We start from the raw sequence: 20,438 nt of genomic DNA, 5'->3' as shown, positions 1-20,438 counted from the left end.
ACTCGTGGCGGCCACTGCAGGGGATTTCTCAGGTGGGGGACCTTGGGTTAAGGCAGCGATTCCCAGCGTGATGGTGAACGGCAGTGCGTGGTTCCCACCCTCCTGCATGAACTGGAGCAGGGCAGCACGAAACCCCGGGCAGAGGATAAGGAGAGACTTCAAGAAAGCAGCAAAGGGCTATGCCAAAGAATGGACCCTCTCCAGCTTCTCAGTGATTCCAAGTTTCATACAGAAACCAGCAATTTTTTTTTTTCCCAGATTTGGGCTGAGTTCTGGTTTCAAAACAAATAAATTTCTGAACAAGTCTGATGATCAGGGATGAGGGATCCTATGAGCTGTTATCCCTTCCTTACTCATGTGTCTCACACCTACCAGCCTGTTGATGCCATTTCTTCTGCAGAGCTTTTGGGATTCTGCATATACACCTTCCCATACACCAAGTAGCTTTGTTCTTCTCCCAGTTCCCTGCCTCCCAGCCCTCTTTCTCTTCCCTCATCCTCATCTCCTTCACCTTTGTTCTGCTTCTACCTGCTCAGTGGTCTAGATACTTCAATACACAAAATCAGAGTATATGCACTCAGGGATGAAAGAAGACACATCAATCTGTTTCCTCAGCAAATGGCCCTGTCCCTAAGCAGTGTCCCTTTCTCCTTGTCCTCATCTCCCTCTCTCAGCTCTTTTACTGATGGAATTCACAATGCTATCAGTCATACCTAAAGGTTAAGCTCCAGAGGGCAGAGATCAGCCCTCTGAAAACCTGACCTCAGCGATGACTAATTTTTATGTTAAAAGAATTGGGTTTTTTTTCTCAGCTGTTGCATCAGATGTGGGCAACTTGCTCCCAGGCAGTCACATCCTCTCACGGTGCAGTACTGCAGCTGTGGCAATTGTGTGTGTCACCTTCTCAGTACTTACCGGGACTGAACTGACTTCTTTGCTCTCTTGTCCACTTTATGACAAGGGGATATTCCTCCCCTTCCCTTCCCAGGTGATGAAATGGCTTCTCATCACCAAGGGAGCCAGAGAATCTGAGATGGCCAGAACTGTCTATCCCAAGCCCTTCCTCCTACCTCTTCCTCCTCCCCACCCTTTGTTCTGTCCCTGTCGCCCCATGACCACCACCTGATTTTTCCTAGGAACCCTCCTAAGTCAGCCAAGATCAAGAACAAAAGAGAAGTGCCTTCCCGGTGACTCTCCATCCCCCCTCCGAGGCTGTGCCCTGCACTCAGAGCTGCTCTCAGCATAGAAACATTTACATCTTTTACAGCACTCCAGCTCTACTTCTCACGTTTCTCTCCCAGCAAACACCATGGCCATTCCAGTGTGTGCCTGGGGGCAGGGCTTGGGAAAGGACTGGGGAATCACAACTCGAGCAGGGGTTTATGGGTCTGTTTGCACTGAAGGGCCATATCTCAGCTCCCTGACTAGCTACAGACCCCAGAGAAACCCCTCTGCATTGCTAACCTGTCACTAAAGTGCCATGAATCCAGGGAAGAGAGAGCTGGGCATGGCTTGCTAAGTCCTGGACTCCTTGAGGCAGTGCGAGTGAATTCCTTGTGGTGTTTAAATCCAGCCCCATCTGCTCCTGCTTGCTAGGTGTGAAACATCCCATCCCCCATCCTCCCCTGCATGCTGTTAGATGCATTTTTGCCCTGTCCTGGACCAGTGAGAAAAGCCAGATCCTCCTGCACCCCTGGGCTCACAGCAGTCCCCATTGCCTCTCTGTGTTCCCATTTCCCTGTGGTCCCTCTCTGCTTGTTGGCCTGCAGCTGGGATGTAAGGAGAAGCCTGACAAAGCCATTTTTCACTGTCTTTGAGGGGCAAGTGGCTCTGGGTGTTCTCTGAAGGAAACAGCAGCTGCCTGATCACAGAAAGAAACACAAAATTGTACCCTTGACTCTGCAGCTTGCTTTCCCTCTTTCACAGGTCTTTCTTAATGCTGCTGGCTTTGTGCGATGTTGCATAATGAAGCACTGTCAGAAGGTTATCCCCCTCCTGGGCTTTCCGAAACTGAATCCACGATTTCCTGCCCATGTTTCCAATTTCTAGTCTCTTCATATGTGCCCATTCTCACTGGAGTTTGCAACTTCTTCAGTTTGGGATCACCTCCAAGCTTTAGCCCTCTGTTAGATCATTAGTAAGGGAGAGGTAATGAAGGCTGCCATCCTGAGTTTCAGCTCTGTCTGCATTAGAGTATGAACTAAACCAATTAATTTTCATTTGGACCAGCAACCTGAATTGGTTGAGAGAGTCCCTCACGCTCCTGCGCCACCCCAAAGCGAAGGGTGGGAATGGGGAACCGAGGGAGGCAACCAGCAGAGGCCAGGCTCAGCATGGTTTAAACCTCCATGGAGCCACACCATGGGCTCCTGCTGTGATATCTTAATGATTCTGCCTTTTCCTTCTCCACACTCTGTGCCTTAATTAGCCTTTCCCCCTCCTGTGGGCCAAACTGCTCTGCTTTCTTTTCAATCCTCCTTCCTTGTGCTTTGCCTCTAACAGTGTCTTTCTACTGTACACTTCAAAGGCTTTTCTTGCTGCATCTCCCCCATGCTGGCATCGGCTGGTAACACCCCAAAGCAGGCTAGGTCTGCCATGAACTCATAGCCATTGAAACGGCTTCAGGCCCTTTGGATCTGGGTAAGAAGCAGGCATGGGGGAGGAGAGGCAAAGGATTTTCACCATTTCACCTATGAGAAGAATTATTAGTCACACAGGAAAAACGAGGGGGAAAGCAGACCCCTCCTCCATCCACCCTCCCCAGTGGAGAGCCTGCTGAGGGCAGAGTGCTTTTATGTGCAAGTGGGAGGGAAGGAGAGTGTTAGGGCTTCAGAGGGAAATGCTTTGATCTTGACTTTGAATCTCCTGCAGTTCCCAGCTCTCCCCCACCCCTCCCACCCACGGCCAGGACCCCAGGATGTGGCCAGGACTCCTGGTCCTTGCTTGGTGCTTCGGTACTGCACTTGGTGCTTCATGTTTAATTTCCTTCTACGTGCCAGGGAGCCTCATGGAGCATTGTGAAGCAAGTGCACAGTGCCAACACCAATTTTAAACCTTCCTTCCAATCTCACAGAGTGGGAAGGAAGAGGGAGGCCAGCCGGACAGAAGCCAGAAAGCAAAAGAGCCCCAAGCTGAGCAGAGGTGAATTAGAGATGGGACCTGGTATTAGAGATGGGGCTCTGGTATCCCAGGGCAAGGGACAGGCAGACCTAGCTCTCCTGTGCACTCATGGTGCATTAGACTGGTCAGTGCTGAACATCACCCAGAAGATGAACTGGGAGGCAGTCACCATTAGGAGAGGGACATAGTACTCTGGGTGACTCTCAGGAGACAGCACTGAGGTCCCATGGTTCCACAAGAAGGGATCTTAGGTCAGAGAGAGAACAGCATTGAGGTCTCTGGCTGTTCTTTAAAGGATGGGAAGGAGGCAGCACTGAGGGGTGATGGAGGAAGGGGAATGACCCTGAGCTCTTAGTCACTTCAAAAGAGGAGGGCAACAGGGTGTGGGAGAGACTTAGGGGCCTCAGTCTCTTGTCCAAGGTGGGATCGAATGTGTAGGCCAGTTCCCCCCTTCCCTTGGGAGATGAAACTCCTGGCTGGGCCTTGCCACCAAACTGTCCTAAAGTTCAGGCCACATACTTCTGCCCTCTATGCTGCCCCTCTGTCCTCAGTCATGTTGCTGAAGTCACTCCTGTTAACTGCTCTAGCTCACTGAGGTTGATGCACTCCATGTCCCTGCCTGCTAGTTCTTACTTCAGCATCACCAAATAGAATTTCTCCTTACATTGTCTCCTATTATAATTTAATCACTCCAGCAATATTGCTCTTGGCTGAAAACTCCCTGTAGTTTGTCACTCTCCCTTTTGGTGTGATGTGAGCAGAACTGAATAAAATCCACTGTCTGATGGTGTCCAGAGCTGTCCCAGGGCATGCACAGACAGAAGGGTGCCTCACTCTCTGCAGAGCCCAACAGTCAGTCTCCCTGATCATCTGTTTAAGGGCTCCAGCACAGGCATGAGGTAGTGGGTTCAGAGGTGGTTTCAAGTCTGGGAATGAGAAGTACCAGATGATATGAACCCTGAAACAGGAGTTCTGTCATTCCCCTTGAACAAGTTACTACAAAAATTGATGCGCACTCCATGTTTTCCAGTTCCCTATTGGGTACAATCACACCAGAACCACTTGACATTCCTTTCTCCTGTGACTGGTTGGTTATATTGCAGCTGTAGCAACCCTATTTCTGTTGCCAATTCAGACTGCAAGCTCTGCTCATTGCTTTCCTTGTAGAGCAATGCCAGGCACGGGAGAGAAACCCAGCTAAGACAGCAGACTCTTAGCACCCTCATGCTCTCAGTCCCTCAGCAGTCCCAGTTCCCCTGACTTCTCAGAAGGATGATAGCACTCAGATTCAGATTCTGCAGTGGTCTGGAGGGAGAAAGATGGGAAAAATAGAAGCAAAATCACCAACAAGGACTTTAAGGGGATGGGCATGTCAATTTAGCCCATGTATAGATCATAAGTGGATCATAGAGTAGTTTGAGTCAACCCATTCCAATTCCAGAGGTGGTTTTGGCAACTGGCCCGCAGTCTGACCTGCCTCAAATGGCATTTGGCTGCCCCAGGTGTTTCAGTCATGTCCCATCCTATCTGAATAGTCTCCTCTGGTCCACCCGTGGACAGCCCTACAGTGAGTAGGGTGCTCTGACTCCCTCCAGTCCTGGAGGTCCCCTAGGTGGCAGTGGAGGCAGAACTGGGGAACCTTTCTGATGGGATGCATAACTGAGTGTTTAAATGTTGTCCCCATGTGTGGCACTGTCAAGATTGTCACATTCCAGGGACAGAACCAGAGGAAGCCCTATCTTATTATACAAGAACACAGCACAACGTCCTTGAGACACCCTTCCTCATGAGGTTCAAGTCAACAAGAAGTTTATCTGCTGAACACAGATAAACACAGATGCTCTTGACCTGGGAGAAGACTCCATTCCCAAACTTGGAGCAGTAAAACCTGCCTTACAGCAAGGCTAGAAACATGGTGCCCTGAGACCCCCCTGCAGCTGAACATCTCTGCACCTTTTCTCTGGGCCTTGTCTGAGAGAGAATGGGCTGCAGCAGGCAGATTAAAACACAACAGGTAGAAAAAGCTTCTGGCAGCCAGTCTCCATGATCTACTGTCATGCTGAAGCATCCTGCAGCAAAGCAGGAAGCACTCTGGTACCCCACCGAACTCCTCCAAGGAGCAGAAAAATGTTAACTACTTGTTTATAATCTGGAAGCATGTGTGTGCAGTCATCTGCATAACAGAACTGCCCAGGCTGTCTCTTTGTGTGTTTTCCAGCTCCTATGTTAATCACTGACCCTGCTGCCTCTGGCATTTACCAGTGTCTCACTGCCCTGTGAGCACCACTTTGCATTTGCAACCGAAGAAGTTAAAAGGATGAAGGATGAGAAGGGAAGCTCAGCAGCTGTGGATATGAACACCAGTCTGCCGGGTGAGGGGCGGGGTAGAGGAAAAAGAGCCAGGACTGGAAGGGTAGATAGGGAGAGTGGAGCTGGCTTTAGAGGTACAAAGATTGCTTGAGAGGGGGAAAAAGCTCATCAAAGGACGGTTTAGCTCTCTCTTCCTTGCACTGTAGCGTCTCTGTGTCCATTGAGAGTGACCTCTGTGAGCATGGAAGGCTGGAGTTCAGTATCACCTGGTGGTGATTCCTAACTGAGGCTGGTAGGACTGTCAAGCAGCTAGTTCAGAGCTTCCAGGGAACCAATTCCTCCTGTCAAACCCTCCTTGCCTGGCATCCCCTTGCGTTCCTGGGCTCAAATGTGAGACAAGAGAAGTGGGGAAAATGCTCTGGGGTATGTGCTTATGAGCAGTGAAGGTATGCCTTGCTTTGTGCAGCAATGCTTGCTCCTGGACTGATGTGGAAGGGAAGGTAGCAGGAGAGGGAGCTGGGAACATTTACCCTGTTTGAAACATCTGTGTTTAGTTTCTTCCTGAATTGCACACGAGTCCCATATGTGGTGAGCCCTTATGCCCTCTCATTACCAAATGCTGCAACGTAAATGAGTGTCAAGATGAGGTTCCCCAAGGGGGTCTCTGGCATCAGGAATTACTTTGTGCCCCTCGCTGGGTTTGGGGGGATTGTGGGGAGAGAAAACTACTTGCTGCCTGCAACCAGAGCTACACACACAGGGGACAAACCAGGACCAGATAGCAAAGACCCCAAGTCTTCCCTGTTGACCAAACTCTGACCTCTGTTGTTAAAACGTGCCCAGCCCTCACACCCAAGAGCAGATGGGCTCCTTAGGGTCCTATTTTGGGGTGGTGTAACTTGGGATGAGACAGGTCCTGGAGGAAGCTCCAGGGCTCTGGACGAGTGAAGAGGCCATGGGGTGGAGCTGGTGTTGGCAGCTTAGCGACATTGGAGTGAGGTGTCTGATGTGCTTGCTGTTTGCACAGTCTCACGTGATGCCCGAGGGACAGGATGAACTCATTGTGAGAGCAGGAGTTAAGGAGGGGGACCTCGGCCCTGAGATTAGGCTGGGGAGGCAGTGGGGCAGAGATAGTGGGGAAGAAGGCAGCTCCATGGAGGGCCCAGGCATGGGCAGGCAGATGCAAGGCTGTTCAGGAGGCTGCCCAGAACCGAGGACAGGGAAAATATTCCTGTCATTTGGGTGCCTCCCACAAATGAGAAAGTTTTGAAGAGCTTTCAAAACTGAGTTTTGAAAGTATAGTTACAGCTGATCTTCATCTGCCTTAGGGGGTCCCACCAGCCTGGCCTTGCCGGGTAAAGGGCATCACTTAGGGAGGGGAGAGGAAAGGGTAACTACCTTCTAGCTAGCAGGATGGAAAGACTGCGGCCTCCTCAGGAACAAGCAAGGAGTGGGGGCAGACACAGAGTGTACCAACCCTGGGGCTGCAGTGACACCCACACGAGACCTGCCTGCTCCCCGTGGGACACGAGGGGTGCTCCACGCAGGCGCCCAGCCCCCACTCCGCGGCCCCCGTGGGCTCTGCCACCCGCCGTGAGGCTGCAATCGCGGACGGGCTATGAGGCAGGAGGATGCTGTGGGGCGCAGGGTGCCGGGGCGCAGCGGGGCAGGGCGGCCTGAGGCGGCGGGCCCTTTAAGCGCGGCGGCGGCGGGACAATGGCCATTATCACTTTAGCTTTGGAAGTGACCCCCAGCCCGCTCCGCTTTCATCTGGGCCGGGGCGGCGGGGATGGCCCGCTTCCTGGCGGGGAGGAGGGCGGGGGCCGGCGGGGAGGGGCGGCCCGGCCCGGCTCGGCCCGGCCCGGCGCCGCACGCGGCCGCACGCTCCCGGGGGTCACTGCGGGGCTGGCACCGGGGCGGCCGCGACTCCGCGCCGCTTCCTGCCGCCGCCCTTAAAGGTGCGGGGCGGCCCAGGGCGCGGGTGGGGCGTGATTTGACCCGCGGAGCCAGGTAAGTGCGGACCTGTGCCGGGCGCCGTCGGGGCTGCGGTTCTGCGCCTTCCCTTCCTAACCCTGGCCCTGCGGGCTGTCCCGCCGTGGCAGCACCTTCCCCCGGCAGGCGGGCGTCCCGTCCTGTCCTGTCCTGCGTCTCTGCTCAGCAGCTGCCCGGGCACCGGCGGCCTCTCCCTCACTCGGGGGCTGTGCGCCCTTTTGTCTCCCGGCGAGGGGAACGGCCGCCCGTGCTCCCACCCGGGGTGCGGGGCTGTCCTCGTCCCGGGGCGGCCGCACGGAGCCGCCTCCGCCGCCTTCGGGAGAGGCGAGAGCGGCCGCGGGTGCGCGCTCAAGGGTGCCCGGGGCTGGGGGCGGCTGTCAGGCACCGCCGCACCCCAGCCATCAGTGCTCCTGCCCGAGGGGCGGACGAAGCTGGGCTTGGCTGCAGCGCTTCGGCCTAGGTGAAGGTGTGTCCCAGGCTTTTCCCTCTGCCGGCGATCGATGTTCGTGGGCTTCGGTGGACGTGTGGGTGTTGGCAGACTGAGCTGGCTGCCCGAGCTGCCAGTGCTGCTCACCCACTGAAACTCCCCCGGTGATGTTTCAAGCCTAGACAGCTCCTGGAGCTGCTTCTGTGCTCCTGCTGTGCGGTCAAATGAGCGCCTTTACCCCTGGGGTGCCCTGAGCCCGCAGCTGGGGCTGGGAAGCGAGCCACCTAACTCAGCTGGGCTGGGATGCGTGGACACCCCTGCTCCTGCGAGGTGCCAGTGCTGCCGGGCAGCCCGGGCGGCAGGAGCTGAAGTCTCCAAGATTCCTGCTGGCGGGAGCGTTTTTTGGGACTGGCTGGGGGAACTTGCACTACGGGATGCCATCAGTTTAGGTGAGGGAACGTGATCTTCAAGTGTTTCCTTATCTGTTACAATGCAAAAGCGGCCAGGTTAGGTAAAACCTCTTTTATCTGCTGCGAAAAGCTTCCTTTGGTTACCTCTTGGTGCTGAGACAGTTCAGTGAGCACTTGTCTGTCGTGTTCAGCTTCCCTGGGGGTGTGTGGGGAGAAGTGTTCCCTTTGCAGCAGGTCCTCTGTGTTGAGAGCTGCCTGGGTTTGATCTGGCGATGAACCAAGCCCCCCAGCTTGTCTGGCTTCTGCTTCTGATTTACCCAAGCCCTACTCCACTGTTTCAGCTGTGGGTTTTGCCTTAGGATTGCTCTGGGCAGCAGGAGCTGACAGTGACATTGAGGCTGTGGAGTTGTCACTGAAGAAAAGGCTTAAGTCCTGTGCCCCCAGCGCTCCCTCCCTATTTCTCCCCCAAGCTGTAAGGGGGTGGGAATTGCCCCTAGGATATAAAGACCAGGGGTTGTTGCTGATACTCCCTAGCCTGTGTCAGCTCCTCACCCTCTCCAGGGGAAAGAAAGACTGTCTTGCCTTTCTTGGCTCTGCTGTTGGGACAGTGGCAGGCTGTGTCTGCTGAAAGGGGAAAGGGTGGCTGCTGCAGAGAGAGGTGGCTGGCCCTAAAGGGTTTAACAGGCCCCAGAGAAGGAGGACTTGGGCTTTGTCAACCCTACAGCTCTCCTGAGGGATGCCTTTGCTTTAGCTCCTCAAGCACATATTACCACAGGCTTAGTCAAAATTTCTGTAAACTTCTCTGAACTTCCAGGAGAATACCAATACACACCTGACCTGAAGTAACAACCACATGCTTTCTCAGACCATGATTTTAGGACACTTTATCTTCTCTGCTTCACAGCTGTGTGCATTCTCCTGTGTTTGCCTCTGATAACTGATGCCCCACAGGTGTGGGAGCAGCTGTAAGAGGGTTCTGGCCTTTGACATGCAGGAGATCTTGGAGGAGTTTGGAGCAGGGGAAGTGACTTGATTTGGTGACTACCTGTGGTCTGACTAAAGGCAAGGGGCGGCAGCAGCAGGGAGGCTCCTTGTGGTGAAGTGCCTATATGTGTTTGTGGGATTCTTTGGTACCTCATTTCATTTGTGGTTTGGTCATGGGCTATGGCAGATGCTACAGCAATAGTAACCATATCTGCAGCAGGGCTGAGAATTGGGAGAGGTCAGGCAGGATGTATGTTTTACTGAGCTCCTGCTTTTCCTGACTGGCCCTGCTGTTGCCCATCTCCTCACACAACTGTGAGTGCATGATACCTGTGAAGTGTGAGAAGGTGGGCTCAGGCTGGGATGTGAATTATAATAGGCTGCAAAGTGATGCCCTACATGTTGGGGGCAGTATGGGAATAAACCTTAGGAGAAAATGGAGGCGATTAGGATTCTTATTTGAGTGTTGTGGTCCTTTGGAGAAAAATGGCTCAAATGGGAGAGACTGGACTGGCTGGTGGTGAAAGGATGCTGAAGAGGGCTGCACTGATGAAGCTGGACCATAGGCTAAAGAGTGCACAGTCATCATGAAAGCCCTTGGGAATGGTGGGGGCAGAGTCATAGAGGTGTCTAAATGCTGGACAAAGAGGAGAAGGCAGATTTGACCCTTTGTATTGCATGAATGGAAACTGGCATGCAGAGGGAGGGAGGACAGGACTGGGCCCAGCTCAGACAGGGAGGAGGGTTCCATACAGCCTCTGAACTACCCACTCAGTGCTCACACTCTGTCTACTTCTTTGGGTTGCCTCCTGCTCAGTAGCTCATCTAGTGAAGCCCTCGTTTTGTGACTTCTTTTTGGCTGGTGGTGTGCGTTTGCCGAGCAGCAAGTGACATCTAGTGTCAGCTCAGGCAGCAGTAGCCGTGGCTTTGGCTGGCTCTGTCTCTTCCTCCCATCCCAGGTTCTGTGACAGCAGTTTACAGTGCATGCAATGATTGCAGCTGCAGTGCTCCCCTCTGAGGGAGGGGACAAGCTCCTTGCTGCTTCTTCTGTTGAACTTGAACAGTTTGAGCCAAGATCCTCCATATCAGCATGCAGTGTGGTTCTGCCACAGGTCCCTTCCTGCAGAGGTGACAAATGTTTTCCCTTTGAGAGAAACCCTTCTCTCTGAGTGCTGGTAGGGTAAAATGGTAAAATGGAAAGGATGGAGGTACTGGTAGGGGAGGTGGGTGTAGGAACGATGCCGGGTGCAAAGCCAGGCATGCAGGGGTGGGAGGTGGCTTTCCACCCCGATGGATGCAGTCACTCCTTAGCTTCACTTGAGACATGTAGAGGATGTGTGCTGCCCACAGGAGGTCACTGGAGAGCAAGCTGAGCCCATGTCCCAGTTCCAGGTCTGCCAGTGAGGACTCAAGCTTCCTCCTTTGTGCTTGGGAGTGTGGGTGGAGGGGTGAGCAGTGGCCTTTCCTCTGCCTTTTCCCCCCTCCTGGTCTTTGGGCAGGAGCTGGACCTGGAGGCCAGCCCCCTGGCAGTCTGTAGTGTGCACTGTTTTCATCTCCAGTGACTTCTTTCTTCTTCATCCTTCAGGATGATCCAGCGGCACCAGCTGGTGCAGTCTGTGCTGCAGGAGCTACAGGAAGCCACTGAATGCTTTGGCCTGGAGGGTCTCACCAGTGCTGCACTGGAGGCAGAGAGGACCCTGTCATCTTTCTCCCTGCCCGGCTATTGTGGGAGTCAGTTCCAAGAGGAGCTAGAGGTTGACCGGGTAGCCAGGAGCCTCTATCCTGAGGATGCCCCAAGTAACATGCTGCCTCTGGTTTGCAAAGGTGAGGGAAACCGCCTCTTTGAGGCCGCCAGCGTGCTGCTCTGGGGCAACCCCAGCCTCAGCCTGGAGCTGCAGGTGCGTACCGTCGTGGAGATGCTGCTGCACAAGCAGTACTACTTGAATGGCATGATTGATTCCAAAGTAATGCTGCAGGCTGCCCGCTACTCCCTCTGCACTGAAGAGACCCCGGAGATGACCAGCCTTCCCATGACTATCCTGGAGGCCATCTTTGATGCTGATATCAAAGCTACCTGTTTCCCTGGCACCTTTGCCAACATGTGGCATGTCTATGCTCTTGCCTCAGTACTGCAGTGTAACATCTACTCTATCTATCCCATGAGCAACTTGAAGATCCGCCCCTATTTCAACCGGCTCATCCGGCCCAGAAAGTGTGGCCCGCAAACCTCCACACTCCACATCATGTGGTCAGGGCAGCAGCTCTCCCGGCAGGTCTTCAAAGCGCAGTACTTTGTGGCTGTGGTTGGCCTGGAGGAATTAGAACCCACAGCACCTTCACCAGAGCCTCCTGTCCAGCCCATGAAGACCCTTGAGCTGCTGAACAGTGACCCCCAGCTGACCTATTCTAACCTGCGTGACCGGTACAGCATTACCAAGAGCACCTTCTACCGCTGGAAGCGCCAGTCTCGTGAACACCGGCAGAAAGCGGCTGCCAGGTTTGCAGCAAAACACTTCCTCCAGTCCTGCTTTCAGGCGGGCAATATAATCCCCCTCCAGCACTTTCGACAAATGTTTCCAGAAATCTCCCGATCCACATACTATGCCTGGAAGCATGAGATGCAGAGCGTGGTCAATGGTGATGCTTCTGCTCTGCCTGAGGCTCACAGGTTGCAGGAGCTTCACAGGGATGTCCCAAAAAAGGCTGATGTGAATGAGCCAGCTAATTCACGGGGGAGCTTAAGATCCCCAAGTCCTTCCCTAGATCCCATCCAAGCGGGAATCTTCATGCAGGGAGCCAAATCCTACCTAGAGAAATGCATTTCTATGAACACTCTGGTGCCTTACAGGTGCTTCAAACGCAGCTTCCCTGGCATCTCCAGGTCCACATACTACAACTGGCGAAGAAAAGCAATCAAGGAGAACCCCAACTTCAAACACCCCCAGTCACCAATGGATAACCAGAAAACTCTACCTACAGGAAAGCCATTCCTGCAATTGAAGCCAAACAGCGTGCCTGTTAGGAAGAGACGGAATGGAGACCGGCCAGCGCTCAGGAGTCTCCTGCAGCTCAAGCCTTCTCTCTCTTGGAGAATGCAGCTGCGAGATGTGGCCAGGAGGCAGGTCCAGCAATGGCAGCTGCCGTTCTGCAAGTACCGCCTGCGCTACCCATCTCTCTCCTCCACAGCCTACTGGTTTTGGAAGGCCAGTGGCCAGGCTGTTGGGCAGCATCACCTGCCCTGGACTAGCTCCAGCCAGCCTTTGAACCGTGTGGCTTCCCTGGTGCCTCAGAGAGTAGAGCCAGGCCTCAAGCCCCAGTGCCGAGTTGAGGGAGCCACCAAGCACATAGATAAGCCAGTGCCTGCCATCCCATGCAACACTACCATTTCGGGCTATGCCATGTCAGACAGAGCCAACAGCCGCATGTTTGTGATGGATGTGATTGCCACTGCCCAGTTCAAGGCACAGGCAAAGCTGTTCCTGCAGCAGCGCTTTGAGTCGAAGAACTTCCCAACCTACAAGGAGTTCAGTGCCCGCTTCCCACTCACAGCCCGTTCCACCTATTACATGTGGAAGCGTGCCCTGCATGATGGGCTGACGCTGGTGGATGCCTGAGTGCCAGTTGCCAGCTGGCTTGGCTACAGCTCCTCTGCTGATGTGCCCTTTGGCTCTCTGGTGGGGTGTCCGGGCTGGGGCCTCACTCTAACTTTTGTTCTGGTTTTGTGTTATTTTGTTCCTAGTCTCTGGCTTTATTTTCTGTGTGGTTCAATCAGGTATGGGAGCATCCTCACAGCGCCTATTCCCAGAGACTGGAAGAATGGAAGGAGAAGGCGCTGAGCTGCCCCGAAGGGAGAGGGGCCAGGAAGTTGTCCTCCCTTTTTTTTTGTGCTCAGAGGATGAGCAAGGGAGGCAGTACTGTACCAGTGTCACGGGATGCTGCTGGACCTCTTGAGATGGAGGATATGAAGGTCTCTCTGCTCTGGGCAGTTGCTTGAATGAGTAATGTGGAGATGCCCAGCATGTCCTCAGTGAGCAGAGTAGTGCTGGCTCAGCTGTGGGTGAGGAAGGGCTTGGGGAGTGCTCAGCTTTATGCAAGAAGCATCTTTGGTCTGGGTTCTTCCCAGCTAAGGGGAATAAAAGCTTCACTTGGGGTCAGTGCTGATGCCACCTTGGTTTTCTGGCTCTTAATACCTGCCTTGGATTGTCCTGAGGAGCAGAGGTTGATAGAGGAGAAGACTTGTCTGTGTCCCCACTGTAGTCTGTCTGTGGGGAATGCTAAGTTCAGAATCTGTGTCTTTTGAAGGCTCTGGAGAAGCTGTCCCTGACCTTTCAGGTCTTGTAACAATAACCTTTCACACAAACCTTTACTTCCTCAGCTGGCAGCTGCCTTACTTTTCTAGGGTCTCTCTTTCCTGGTGCCTGGGAGAAGGCAGAGAGACTAAAACTTGTGTGCCCACTGTCCCTGCATCCCCTGCTCTGTGCTGCAGGCAATGTGGATTTCTCCATGCAGCAAGTCTGGGTGCATATGTCTCACTTGTAAGAAACCAAAGCAATAAAGACTGTTCTACTCTTAGTCCTGTGTGGTTTCTAACTCATGCTGTGTGATTTCTAGGCAAGGCTTTGCCTTCCCTGTCTGCTTTCTACAACTGTCTTATGGGCACTGCAGTGGCAATGTCTGAGATGTTGGTGGTCCTGCCCTGAAGTGGTTGTGCTGTACTGGGAAGCTGAAACCAGCTGTTTGCACCTCTGCCCTGTGAGCATCTTGGGGTGCAAGGTCTCTGCCTGACTCCAGAAAGCCTCATCCCCTTAGCATGTGAGTTTTCCTGTGGTGTCTGCCAGCACGGCTGTGCAGGACTAAACTGTAGGAGGTCTGGATCCAGCTGCTACCACTGAGGTGTGTGGTGACAATTGCAGTACCTGCCCTTGTTTCCTAGGAAGCTGCCAGGAGTCAGAGCAACCTACAGATGTGAGGGGAGAGCTTCCTGAGGCCTGCATTTACAAAGTCAGCCCCTGAGGCTGGGTTGGCAGACCTGAGTCTTTTTTTACCCTCAAGGTCTTGGCAGGGGCATTAGGAGCTCTGGTGAGCTTGTTAGAGTTGAGATGCTGTAACACATGTTGTGGTGTGTCTGTTCCCCATCTGTCCTCCTCCCCCCAGTCTTACTCACAAATAACTTGTTTTCCTTCCTCAAGATGTCTGGAACCTCTCACTGACTGCTGCAGCCCAGTCGTGCTCCTGGCATAGTCTGGGTTCGCTCCCTGTGAGCCTCCTAAGCAGAGGGGCCCTATGCTAGGAAGTGCTGCTGAGTTTTGCTCTGCAGTAGCCTGCAGGAGAAAGGGGTGCTTAGGGTTGTCCTGTGGTGTTCTTGGGTTTGAGCTGTGAGGTGTGGCAGCCCAGGAGGAGCAGCATTGAGCCACCATCCGGAGCATCTCTTAAACCATTTAGCTCCTTGTCCCTTGATAATGGTGGGATTTCACCACCCTCTATACATTCCAGCATACCCTGTGTGGTCCCACAGGAGGGGTTCTGGGGCAGGGGTGCTCTGGGAAGGGAGGCACGTGGAGAGCAGGGAGCTGCCAAGCAGTGCTGTGTGCTGCTGCAGAGAGCCCTGGGCTCTGTGTGTCAGGAAGTAATTGGAGTAATTAGCTGCCAGGGAGGACTCATCTATGAACTCCTCTAAGGGAGTGAGCTGCTAATTACTCCAGAAAGATTACCTGTGTCTCCAAACTGCTGGAGGCTGGAGATAGCTGCTTGCGGTGGCAGCGGTGGCTGCAGCAGCAGCTTTGAAGGTGGACCCAAGACCCCAAGAGTCTGAGCCAAGGGAAGCAGCAGGGAGGGTGTTGGGTGTGTTCTGACTGTGGGTGCTGACAGAGGTCCCCTGTGGGTGGCACTGAAGCTGGGGCAGACCGTGCCTGGCAGCAGGGCTGGAGCATCCATTAACATGGCATAGCGTGATGGGTGGTGCTCAGCTGCTGCTGTGGGCAAATGGGCATCAATAGAGCCTGGGGAATGCCTGTGTTGTGGGACCCAGTGCTCTGCAGGGTGCAGGAAAGGGTTCTCCTGCTTCCCATCACTGAACTCTCCTTTAACTGGGAGCGCTATGTGCACCACACCTGGGCACTTGCAGGATGAATCTCTTCTGGGTGCTGGTCTTGGGCTTCCACCCCTTGCAAGATGTTTTTTGGAAGCCCTGGTGAAAAGATTTAGGTGTGGTGGATTTTCTGCCCTTAGCTGGGTGCCTGGTGGGGGGGATGGAACTCAGGAGGGGCGTGGTAGGGAGGGAGTGCCTTTATGTTTCTCCTTCCCTATGCTTTGATGGCAGCAGGCTATCGTGGGTAACTGCCACCATGGCATCACCTAAACACTGGGTGTAAATCTCTCTCTTTGCATGTGTGCAGTGAGGCTTAGCTCAGGTGCCACCTAAACTTCCTTACACACAGATGCTTGTAAGTGCTGACCCCAGAAAAGACGAAAATTAAAAGGTGACTGAAAAGCAAAGGCTGGGGGTCTGCAAAGCACGTGGGCAGCAGCCTGCCACCTACCTGTAATTTAGGGCTCTGCTCTGCCACTAATGCATCCAATTCGTGTTCGTGGGAGGGGGTTTGCAGGTGCAGAAGGTGGCCAGTGCAGCACAGTGCAACAGTTGATTATGCCCAAGCACTGAGCAGGCATGTGTTAGCTCAAGCATGGCTTTGCCTCCTGATTTTGTACAGGCAGTTGGTTTGTTGGTCTTAAAAGCATCTCAAGGTGGCAAAAAGGGTTGCAGTTCGTAAGATAGCTCCTGTGTGTTGCTGGGATCATTAGAGTGCAGATGTAGCAGCAACAGGAAGATGGAAAAGTCAGTGCCACCATTCAGAACTGCTCCTGAGCTGACAAGCATAGCAGCAATTCATTACCAAGAATATCTACGTGGGGAGAGAAAGAAAGAAGATGAAGAAAGAGAAAAAGAGAGAAAAAGAAAAAGGGATCTTTTCAATCAGTGCCCTGCATAGTTCCCTCCATAAATCCAGACTACATGCAACTAGTACTGCTGAGTGAACTCAGTTCTTGAGACAGTTGTTTTCCTTCTGTGCCCCAGGAGGTGCCCTTTTCCCAGATGGGGAACCATCTGTGTCTGTCCCAGCAGGTCCTACAGGACCACTACCAGGTCCCTGTTCTTCCTCTCTGCTTCCTTCCCATTAAAATTCATCTCACATGCTGTGGTTGAAAATGTCTGCTGGAGTCCAGCTGTGGCCCATCACTACCCTGCCATTATCCTTCATGAATATTTTTGCTGAACCAATTGCCCAAACATCAGATCCGCCTTTTTCATGCTGGAGCGATGGCTCAGGACTTTTCCTGGCCACTGCAAGCCGAAGAGCTCCCTACCTGCTGCAGTATTTCCTGCTAGCAACCCCCCCATTGCATCTCCCTGCTATATTTCAAAACTCTCCTAATTTTTTTTCATTAGCAAATTGTGCTAAGGTACCCCTCCTTCTTGTGTCAACTTGCGAGTGAAAGTACGGAAGATCTGTCCTTTTATGGATCTTCAAGGATTTTGCGCTCCGGTTCAATAGATCTTCTAAAATATCAATAACCAATTAATACCTGTCTTAGCCCCACCTGACAACTGTGGTGTGACTCCATCGCAGCAGTTTAGCCAAGGTTCAGGTTAAGTGTATCCTGCCTTTCCTCTTCTAGAAAATAAGCGAGGTGATATGTAATGCTAATTTAGCACAGCCCGCATCTGGAAAATATGGGACTTTGGAGAAGATACTCAGCTTGAAAGCACTTCAGGAAGGAACACTTCCATCTTTCTAGCCCAATACTGTCAAAAGTTTGTTGCCTGTTCCTAGACTTTGATATACTACTTTTAGTATGGCATTTTGGCAGATACTGCATTTATTTTAATTTCTTTTTCCCTGGCATCTTCCTTTGTCCCTCTCCTCATCACTTTTCCATCACTTCAGTAACAACAGTTTGGGGAAAGGTAGGATAGCTGCTGCAGGATGGACACCTCCTGCCAAACTCTGGTGATCTAGAATTAAGTTCTATCTTTCTGGCACTTTTGTAACTGCGTGAGTCTGGGCAGGGAGCCTGCCTGTGTGGTGGGAAAGACCCCTTGCCTGTCGGACTGTCCCTCAGCTCTCCGTGCTACAAGAAGGCAGCGTTCTGTCTGCGCTCTGACTTCTGTGAGACACTGGGATTAATCCCGACTGACATTTTGATTAAGCAATAAGATTGATTTAAAAATGAAGCCAGCTAATACTGAAAGGATTAAAACCAAGTTAAGCATCATGTCTCCAGAAGTAATGACAGAATTGTTGCAGAGTGGGGGGATTTCTGCTGGGAAGGATCTGAAAGGTTCCAGAGGATGGGAGCAAGCTGAGTGCAGCCCTGCAGCCACAAAAGCTCCCGAGCAGAAAGGGGGGTGCAGGGGTGGGGTGGAGTGGGGTAAGAAGAGAGGCGCTTCCACTACTGGCCCCATCCCATCCTGCTCTCTGGAATGGCTGGAGGGGCAGCACCAGCTCCTCTGCTCAGGGGAGCTTGGCCTGAGGGGAGAACCTTCTCATTGGGAGTGGGGGAACATGGGCCCTCTCTGGTCTAGGAGCTCACAAGTTGAGTGCTTCTGGTACTTGTTAGTATTGACTCTCCAAAGCCCCCAAATTATCACTTGTGAGAATATTTAAATTGCATCTTTAAGATACACCTACTGGAGGACAGCTGGAGTTCACCTGTAAAAGCCCTTCCTTCCCTCTGAGATCCCAGCCCAGGCATTATCTACAGCAAAACTGAGGTCAGCTGAGAGGAGCAGCTCACTTGTAGATGTGTTCCCCAATTGTCCCTATGCCTGGACACCGCCAGGACAAGGAGGGGAACACTGGGCAGTGGGCTGTGCTAGGATAGAATTTGGCAGCAAAAGGGCCAGATGATCAGTGGAGGGTGATGCCAACACCCTCCAGTGTGTCACCCTCAGTAACCATACCCCTCTAGTGGTATCACAGCAAGCCCCATGGCTCCCCGCTTGCCATGGGGACAGCATCTGCCTTATGCCCAGCAAAGTGTGCCCACCTAGTGCTCCGTCCCCTCCTGACACCACTTGTCCTCTTGCCCTGTGGGGACAGCTCAACCCCAGCAGTGTGTTCCTGCACCTGTGGCTACTGGATGCTGTGGAAGAGTGAGTGGGTGCCTACATCCCCAGGGAGAGGAGAGGTAATGAACCTCCTGATTTCCCAGCAGCTGATGCCTGAGTAATGGCTCTTAATTGGCTTCTCTCTGCAAAACTCCTCTCCCGACAGCCCCAGGAGAGGTGGCATTGCCACAGGCTGTGCCTCCCCGTGCTCTCTCCACTGCAGGCTGTTTTGGGGGAGCAAAGAGGAAAGGATAAGCTAACTGAAGAGATGCACTGCTAAATGATTTTTTATTTTTTTTTGATAGAAATAGAAGACTTGCCCTGTCTCAGATAATTAGCTATTTCCTTACTGGGTTACTGTGAAGGGAAAACACTGACTGTGCCATTAAGTGAGCCAAAGGACTTTGCTTTTATTTCCCTGTGTCTCTTTTCTCACTAGCCTCCAGAGGACAGATGGGGGGAGAACTGAGGCATTTCTGCCCCATCAGCATGGTTACAATCCCATCCCACCAACCTGTGCTGCTCAGAGAGCAGGTGGTAGCTTTGCTTCTGCAAGGGGCTTTGTCCTCCCAGGCAATGAAGGTGCAGGGAGTGCAGCAGGAAGGACATCCCATGTCCAGCCCTTGTGGTTTCCACATAACCCACCTTGGGGCTGACCCCAAGGAGAGCAGGTTGGCTGGGAGGACCAGTGAATCCCTTTGTCTGGGGACAGAGTCCCACGTGGGTCTTGTCTCCCCCACAAATCCCACCAGCTTCTTTCCCCTTCTCCATACCATCACCTCATCCCTGAGGGAAGAGGAGCAAGATCCAGTATGGTCCCAGCATCCCTTGTTATCACACCCCAGCCCCCATTTGTAGCCAATGGCCCCATTCTGGTGTGCCACAGCACTTGCCAAGGGACGCAGTGTGAGCAGAGCTGGGGGAAGGCGGTAGCTCAGATGCGTTGGTCAGTAGCTTTCTTCTTGGCTACATCCCAGAAGGAGGCAGGATTCAAAGGCCGCCCCCACCCTTGGCACAGACTCCACGCTGTCGTTAACTGGTTCTGAAGAGAAAGGCCTGCTGGGAAGTGCTCACCTTGACCTTGCAGAGGTTACAAAAGGAGCCCAAGCTGGAAGATACTGTTTTCTGCTGCTGGCAAAAGAAACCAAAACCCAGTGCACCTCAGACACTGCTGCTCTGAACTCCTGGCTGAGTGAGGAGCATCTCCAAGGCAGGGCAGGAATGGAGGGGATGTTGAACCAACCCAGGGAATGACTCTGGCTTGGTCCCCATGGTCTTGTCCTCACAGCAGGGAAGGGCATCTGGGACACCTGGTCATGACACTTCTTGCAACCCAAAAGCCACTCAGTGTATGAGGCAGGAGAGAGGCTGTTTGAGCACGTATTTGGGGAGATGGGGAATGAATAAGCTTTCTGGTGACTTTCTGTGTCTGTTTCTTGGTGTCACTGCCCTAGGACAATGGCTGGGAGTACTGGTGGGGCGACTGGGCCAGGGCATGGTCATTTAGGGAGCAGTGGGCAGGAGGGTGATGGGACAGGGTTGCTGGGGCCAAGGTTGCAGGACCGCATCTGTGTTGGGGCTGCTGGACAGCACAGGGACAGGCACCTGCAGCCAGCTGGTGGAGAACTCAGTTGCAAATAGATATCCTAATTATGGAGAACACATTATTCATGAATGGAGGAGTTATTCTGATGTCATGGGACTCTTCAGCACCTCTTTTTAAAAAGGATGCAGGGAAGGACAGCAGCTTGTGGTGTACACCCTTGTAAGATATCACTGTTTAATTGACCCTCGTCCACCTCCTTCTCAGAGAACCCTAAATCCTCCCTCATCAGCCACCAGAAATCTCACTTCCCCATCGCCCCTTTGCACAGGCACAGATGGTCTCTGCACTCGCTGCCCTTTGCATCACCTCATAGAGCTGTGACCTGCCAGACTCCCTGTGTTCCCTTCTCCTTTCTGGGCTAGACATGTTTCTAGGCCAGGACTTGAGACTATTCCTCCTTTGCCCCTTCTACCCTCCTTTGCACTTCTGAGTATTCCCTCTGAGATCAGGACCATTACAGGGCTCTGCTGTAGGGCTGGG

At 53.0% G+C, this 20,438-nt stretch overlaps 2 protein-coding genes across 2 annotated transcripts in view; both read left to right on the top strand.

The window, feature by feature from the left end:
- The window catches only part of LIN52 (lin-52 DREAM MuvB core complex component), a 249,553-nt gene that overhangs the window by 137,510 nt on the left and 91,605 nt on the right, over window positions 1-20,438 (top strand). The window lies entirely within an intron of this gene.
- VRTN (vertebrae development associated) lies at window positions 7,346-13,815 on the top strand. The gene is made up of 2 exons (XM_050336311.1): window positions 7,346-7,440; window positions 10,829-13,815. Exon 2 carries the CDS (start codon window positions 10,830-10,832, stop codon window positions 12,855-12,857), a length of 2,028 nt encoding a protein of 675 aa, XP_050192268.1. The 5' UTR covers window positions 7,346-7,440; window position 10,829; the 3' UTR covers window positions 12,858-13,815.

Source organism: Myiozetetes cayanensis, unplaced genomic scaffold, assembly GCF_022539395.1.
Source record: "Myiozetetes cayanensis isolate MyiCay16 unplaced genomic scaffold, myiCay2020 scf6-25, whole genome shotgun sequence".
Classification (NCBI taxonomy): Eukaryota; Metazoa; Chordata; class Aves; order Passeriformes; family Tyrannidae; genus Myiozetetes; species Myiozetetes cayanensis.
Note: the sequence above shows the minus strand (reverse complement) of the source record. Positions and strands in the feature narration are given on the sequence as shown.